The following is a 7,500-nucleotide window of genomic DNA, read 5'->3' as shown; positions in this document are numbered from 1 at the left end:
GGCCAAAGCCCTCATTCAGTGTTTTCTCCGGAACGTTTGTGCAACATTGATGGTAGTCCCGCGATACACTTTCCTTAAGAGGCCCTTCTACAAATTGGGGCTCAAAATATGCTGAGTCAGTTGCAGAAAGAGCGTCTTAATTTTTCTTTTATTATGAGTATTATCATGCTCGCATTACTTTCGATATATTGAGCTTGAGGAACACTTAAAAGACGTTTTTAGGTATTAACCGCAAATTTCAACCTAAGCTAAAAACCAGACGTTCTGGTTCTGAAAACTGAAGAAAAAGCTAGAGACAGTGTATCAACTGGATCAAACGGGTGTTATGTCAGCTTTCTCGTCAACACGACATTCGCTTTCAGTTTCTCGTTGACCTTACAGACGATTCAGCACTAACCTGCTTGTACTGTTCTGTTGAATGTAAAACTTTATGAAGCAGAAAGCAAATGAGTGGAAGACATAGCTGTCTTAATAGTTGTAGTTGATGAGTTCGACTTGATTCGTCCTCCTCCTCCTAGGAAAAAAAGAAGCATTTCTCCCATCAACTTCATCTTAGGCTTCGATGCACTATTGGTATCATCTACAAAGCCAGAATGAAAGCTCCACTGGGATCAAGTAAAACACCCCCTAAGACGATGATTGGCTACTTTATTCTGAAGACATGTTGTCTGAAACTGTAGTACAGCTCGCACCCTATAATACTCAAGAAATAGGTGCAGACTGCAAGAAGGGGGTCGCATCAGCCCTTACTTCTGGTGCGCACGTTTCTTACGAGCTCGATTTCTCCATTCTACACATTTTATCTTTGTTATCTTTTGGAAGTCAAACAGCGTTTGACAATGGCTCACAAGGGATATCAAAATGTCTTAGGAGCATTCAATGAAGCTCTTCCCCAAAGAGCCTCTGTGGTCTACTACTGAACAGACGCAATGCACAATGATTTTGTTTGTGATAAAACAAAATGATAAATAAAATGTTACGTTCAAACGACACTTGTGTTATAAATAAGGTGTAATGCCTGCTCCTGTCCACTCAAGGTGAAGTAACGTTGGTCTAATCTGCACCTCGTGGGTTCGATTCCCACCCTGGTTACAAATTTTTCTCAGCCTTTGTTGGAGGGTTTCAAATCGCTCTTTCTGCCGTTAATTGGTGAAGCACTTCCATCGGTAGCATCATCACCCACTTGCTACTGAAAAACAATACACGCTTTCAGTCGAATTAGTGAGCACCAAGGCTATGTACTGCTGACTAACACACGATTTGAACGTTGGCTATGAAGCTTGCTTTTCTCTCGGTAACTATGCACATTACACAGCGCTCTCACCAGGCCGCGCCCTTGCGGTATTCTCGCAAGAAAAATAGAAAGGGCGCATTAAAAACCTGCAAATGCGCCCACCTGGGCCTACAAGGATGCTACGAGCGAAACAGAGTTACAGAAGTAAGTTAGCAGTTTTTTAATGGTCAAGCAAATACCCCAGCTCTTTGCTTCTTTAACTGAATGAAAGCAGTTTGTTAAAGTATTGAAAGCCTTCGATTTTATTAACGTTTGCCTTCGTCAGTCACGCAAGCGTAGCGCAGCTTCAATAACTAGACCGCCATATTGAATCTGGTAAGTACTTTGTAACAAATGATTAATAGCGCGGGCTAATGTTATTCGTACCGCGGAGCTGTTCGTTGTGGCACGAGAAAACTACATTGATTCTTTCGCCCTAAAGTACCAAGGATTTAAGAAAGTGCAGAAGATCATCGTAACGCAGGTGAAGAGGACGCTGAAGAGGACAACGTAGCAAGCAAAGATCAAAAAGCTGTTTCACTGAAGAAAGACCGTGGTTTTCAGAATGCATGGCAGTTGCAATACAAATGGCTTGCCTATGATGCCGACAAAGAGATCATGACCTGTAAGATCTGTCTCGAGGCAAACCAATTGAACGCACTTACAATATTGTCGAAGAGCCATCATTGCAAGAGTTCCAATTTGAACGTGCCTTGATGAAATGGACGGAGAAATCACGAAAAATTATGTTTTCCACCGTTTCAGGAAAGGGGGCCCAGGGACTCTCTAAGACAAAATCCTCGAGAGAACACTGATTCCATAAACTAACTAGTAATGACAAGCGCAGTAGGCACTTATGGAATAGACTACCAAAGGTTTTATGATTGCTTGTTGATGCAACATTTCTACCAAAGGACATGATGAACGTAAAACTCAACAAAACACAAACCTCACGCTGATCTACCATCCAACCTCCATCAGGGAACAAAAGAACGTTATAAAGCTTCTCAACAGTGACCTAACAAATAAACAAATCCTTGAAGTCAAAAAATGAAGCAACGATGCTTTGTCAGAGCAATATTAACATACCTTTGTGTGAATATCCAGAGAGTTCTTCCATCTTCCAAATTCCACCTGTTTTGAAAGTAGAAATACGTAAGAACGTAAGGATTTTTTTGAGGAAGTAGGTCCTTTAGCACAGTTAGTGTAAAACCGGAATAACATGCAGGAGCTGGACTTGGAAAAGGAAGATATATCTTCCTACAAATTGTTTGAAAATACTAAGAGACGAAGTGTTGTCTCCGTCTATTGTATGGTTCATTGGACCGCGTAAAGACCCAAGTCCCTTTGTTTCTGCCTCCTTGAATATGTTTTCATAATGATACCATTGCAAATTGCGATGGTGATCGTCATATTCAGAAGTATTACTACCTTAACTACGCAGGACAATGTGGTTACCTCGTACTCTTTCAGGCGCTGTTCAAATGCAACCTTTTCAGTGAAATTAGCGTGCTCCTCGTGTCGCGGTTTTAGCTGAAAACACAAAAAAAATTAACGTCAATTCTAAACACGATTCAACATCCAGAGGAAACTAACAAATGGATTTTCCTTCCACTTACCGGTACACTCTGATGGAAATGTTGAAACCAATAACTGAATCCATCCATTGCCTCCTGCAGATGAAGAATTACAAAATAATCCGTTGAAAAATATGAGAAGAAATCATCATTAATTATTACTAAGTCAACCACTCAAATGAAGCCTTTATATGATTTTCCAGATGTTTAAATTAAATCAAATATACCCATCTTTCTTCAGCAAATAGCGATGACGATCTCTCAAGCCAAATAGAGTGATTAACGACACCTAAACAAGCCTACTTATGCGCGCGTTCAAAACCCCTCTTGGAAAGATCTGAACCAAAGATCATCCATTTCAACAAAAGTAGCACAGAAACGAGCACGCTGGGCTGGTCACCGCTTATTTCGGACAACATGCTTTAGTCGCCACCCAAGCCCAAATATAGAGTGAAAAACAGACACTCTGTAGCCAAAGATACAGAAGTCAAACCCAGACGAAATTAAATGCATTGGATATGTCAATTACAGTCCACCGATGACGATGTTAAAAAGCTAGTTAATTACTACGGTTGACGACTCGCTCAATGATTTTTTACCCGATCGATAGCAAAAGCAAAGCTCCATTGAAGACCTGGAGGGCAAAAGCGTTTATGGGCAACGGAAGGCAACCAGAACTTCACTTTTCGCATTCAGAGGGTGTGGTTTTGCCCAGATGTTAATCGTCTGTGTAAGTATAAAGACCGTGACATGACGATTGCCGACTGCAGCTCAATACGTCTGTCCTTAAGTTCCCTATTGGAATTGGCTCGTACGCGTTCTAGCGCACTTGAAAATAATTTGTTTCGTATGAATATGTTGTGAATCGCCAAATAGTTGACTGGCTAACGGTTTTACGAAACCCCATGAAACAATCGCGTCATTTGAGTTATGAAACTAAGCAGAAGCTCATTACGTAAGACAGAAATACATACATACATACTTTATTGAACCTCCCCAAAGGGGCTTTTCAGGAACAATAATAATTATAAAATAATAATTTACATAATTATTTAAATTATTTACAAGATTAAAATAACCAATCATCACTATCAATTACATAACTACTTATCACGATATCAATCACTTCCTAAAAAATCCCTTAGCAGTTTGTTCCTTAAACGCTTCTTAAAGATTAATTCGTTGCTACAAAGTTTCATATTAGATTCCAAGGAATTCCATATGCTAACAGTTCGGTAATAAAAAGTTCTCTGTCTAGAGGCAGTTTTAAAAAGAGGGATATTTAAAAATTGGGAACTCCTGGTTGTATAACTATTTACATCAGAACGTTTGGTGAAAATAGTGCTCAGGTATTCAGGGGCACGACAATTCATACATTTAAAAGCCAAAATGGTATTTCGATAGTAAAGCTGACTGGATACTGGAAGCCACTTAAGGCGTTTCAGTTCAGGCGTAACATGATCATATTTCCGAATTCCACTTACTATTCTACACGCAAAGAAATGATCCTCGCACTCAACTGGACAATTTAAGCAATACACTTTATTCACGATGGCCGCCATGTTGGACTTAATATTATCATGCAAATTAGCAACACACTTCTGAGGGGGCAAACAGCAAAATGTCGAGAGGTTATAACGAATATCTTAGCCACACAGATGATTTGTTTCACGTTCATTGAATGTTTAAAGCCTAAGTAGTAAAACAGAATGATTACACAAGTTACTTCGATGTTTCTTTGGTGTAAAATGAGCAGAAAGCGAGGTAGAAAGTCAAAATGTCAAAGGCAATCAAAAGTTATAAATTTATTATAAAAGGTACTTAATTCTAAATTCTAAAACGTACTTTTAGCAATGCTATTTCAATATTTCGACGAGCCAATTTTCCGCAATTTGCGTTTTTTCCAATCGTTAGTTGTTGTCCTTCAGTAGCATATTGACAGTAATGATTCCAAGTGCGAGTGAGGCCTAACACTAGTGTGACGTTTTCTATACCCAATTATTTCCATCAGAGATCAACCCTAGGTCAGAGTCCTTGTGTGGGCCCAATTCCAATAATAGGGTTGATCTCTGATGGAATAATAGGCCTTACCCCTTCTGACGTAACACATCACAATTTTTTTGTTGAGTGACTACTGAAACATTGCATTCTGGTATTTATTGTAGTCACTCAACAAAAAAATTTTGATGCTTTACATAATAAGGGGTAAGGCCTATTGGGTATAAAAAACTTCACAGTAGTGTTAGGCCTCACTTGAACTTGGAATCATTACTTTTTTCCACTGAATGTTTGCCCAGTAAAACAGACGGCTAATTTGCATGACAATTTGAAAACCAACATGGCGGCTATCTTGAATAAGGCCTATTGTCTCAAAATTAGACACCTGGGCCCGGTTGTTCGAAAGCCGATTAACGCTAATCCCAGATTAAAAAATTACCAAGGAGTTTATTTCTCTACTCCCAAATGTTGTAGAACGCTGATATTTGGCAGAATTCTACATTAGAGGAAGGCAATCATGAAAACCAAAAATAACCAAAGGAAATTTGCTCTGAAAAGTTGAAAAAATTAAACCAAAGTTTACGCTAATCTTAGATTAAGTTAATCGGCTTTCGAACAACCGGGCCCTGGGCCCGGTTGTTCAAAAGCCGATTAACGCTAATCCCGGATTAAAAATTAACCAAGGAGTTTATTTACAGTATTTACTCCCAACTGCTGTTAAACGGTGATACTCGGCAAAACTTTACATTGGAAGTCAATCTTGAAAAACAAGAAGAAGCAACAGAAACTTTCACCCAAAAGTAGAAAACATGAAACAAAAGTTTACGCTAATCCTGGATTAAGTTAATCGGCTTTCGAACAACCGATTCAGGCGGCTTTAACGGCATTCGAACTCATGACCTCTGCAATGCCGCGGGTGGAATGCTCTACCGTCAACTGAGCTATGAAGTCACTCAGTTGAAAGCAGGGCAATTTGTTGGGTTCATGTGTTTCCGTGAAAGGACTCTGTGAATGAAAGTAATGTATGCTTGAAGTGCGTTAGACCTTCCATTTTTTTCAGAAGCTTATTTGGTAGTTCCTGCCTTAAGTCACGCACACGTCTCACGTACACGTACACACATGCAAAGATATCGGATTGAACGAAAAACAATAACTGACTCAGTACTTTAAATCAGAAATAAATAAATGTGACTAGAAAGTTGTATGTAGCGTCCTAAAAGATAGAATGAACATGGCACAGGTTTGTACTTCCTGCTGAACTCCCAATAGCTGACGGCGGGTCCTTACTATTTGAAACACTAAACAAGTTTGCCAGAGAGACAAAGTAAAATCAAATTGCTAACCAAGTAAGCTTTGATGCAAAGAAACTCCTTTATGGCATTGTCATCTCCAGCGGGTAACGCTGTCGATCCACCCTGAAACAACACAGAAAATTGCAACGAGTCTAGAAGTTTCGATGTGAAAGAGACTAAAGACAATGGATGGTATGAGTTCCTGTTATTAGATGCCATAACTGGTATTCACTACGTTAACTTAAAGATGCCTGATGGTTTCGGGTCTTCACGGATTAAACATTTCAAAAGGAATAACTCAGGCACATTTTATGCAGAGTTAACGAAAATGAAACAAATTGCAGTAGCCCATCATGTATTGACCAAACGTTCAGGCTAAAAGTGAATTTCCTGCAATATTCAATGCTTGAAGCGCTCGAGCTCACAAAGACGAGTTTGAACCCGTCTAAAAGCCTATCTGTCGTGTGGCAGAACTGATCGAAGGCAAAAATCGCCACAATCGTTTACTCTGCGAAACAACAAAGATAAGAAGTATGAACTCCAACAATCTGTTTGGCCAGCGAAAACTTCGTCAAACATATCTATCCTTTCAAATACAATTCAAATGTGTATCGATTATTTAGTCCTATACCTTAAGCGCAACATCAAAAGCAGTCCGTTATAAACCCACCCTTAGCTCCCACTGTTTGTGAATCACATCAATGGAATCCGATGGAATCTTCTGAAATACCTCACGGGCTGCAGCATGTTTTCTAGTGGCTGTCGAGAAAAAACAATAACAGTATATTTTTTAGTATTGTTCCTTTATCATTTTAAAGGAATTACCGATGGAAATCACTAACGGAAAAATGACTGAACGTTGATTGGTGGAGACAACGGGTATGTTTTCTTAAAATGCACCTGACCGCTAAAATTATTCTTGTCCAAAATAAGCAAGCACGTTTCCCAGGGCACTTCAGTACATCTTCGAAAGAATTTTTGGATTCAAGCAAATATACGACCGAGCTGAAAGAAGCGTGGGTCTACTCTGAATCTGACGTCATAAACTGCTTTGCATCGTTACAATCTTTTGAAAACGTGAATGCAAAGCAGTTTGTGACGTCAAATACAGTACAGACTCGGTGGTGGGTCAAAATTACGGCTATTTTTGCTGACTTACGTGACCACTTTCGCACAAAAAATGTGAAATTTCAAGAGGAAAATGGTGAAGTATGTTTTTTGAAGGTGGAGATATTTAAGTAGCTGAGTAAAGAAAGATACTTGACGTCAAGTGTACTTTAACCAACTCCTGAAAACAAAAATGACCCTTCATCTTTAATTTTACTTCGCCACACGGGACTACCAATACTTAACAAAGGCA

General features: G+C 39.3%; 1 protein-coding gene across 1 annotated transcript in view; it reads right to left on the bottom strand.

The window, feature by feature from the left end:
* LOC138043352 (nuclear pore complex protein Nup107-like) overlaps positions 1-7,500 on the bottom strand; it is a 66,094-nt gene that overhangs the window by 4,239 nt on the left and 54,355 nt on the right. Inside the window, exons 34-40 of the mRNA XM_068889585.1 lie at positions 6,811-6,899; positions 6,192-6,263; positions 2,893-2,946; positions 2,732-2,806; positions 2,363-2,407; positions 2,223-2,291; positions 398-514 (exon numbers count right to left, since the gene is read on the bottom strand). Of these exons, the coding sequence (XP_068745686.1) occupies positions 398-514; positions 2,223-2,291; positions 2,363-2,407; positions 2,732-2,806; positions 2,893-2,946; positions 6,192-6,263; positions 6,811-6,899 (521 nt within the window). The remainder of the gene's footprint in view (positions 1-397; positions 515-2,222; positions 2,292-2,362; positions 2,408-2,731; positions 2,807-2,892; positions 2,947-6,191; positions 6,264-6,810; positions 6,900-7,500) is intronic.

This window comes from Montipora capricornis, chromosome 3 (assembly GCF_036669925.1).
Source record: "Montipora capricornis isolate CH-2021 chromosome 3, ASM3666992v2, whole genome shotgun sequence".
NCBI lineage: Eukaryota > Metazoa > Cnidaria > Anthozoa > Scleractinia > Acroporidae > Montipora > Montipora capricornis.
This window is presented reverse-complemented; position numbering and strand designations above follow the sequence as displayed.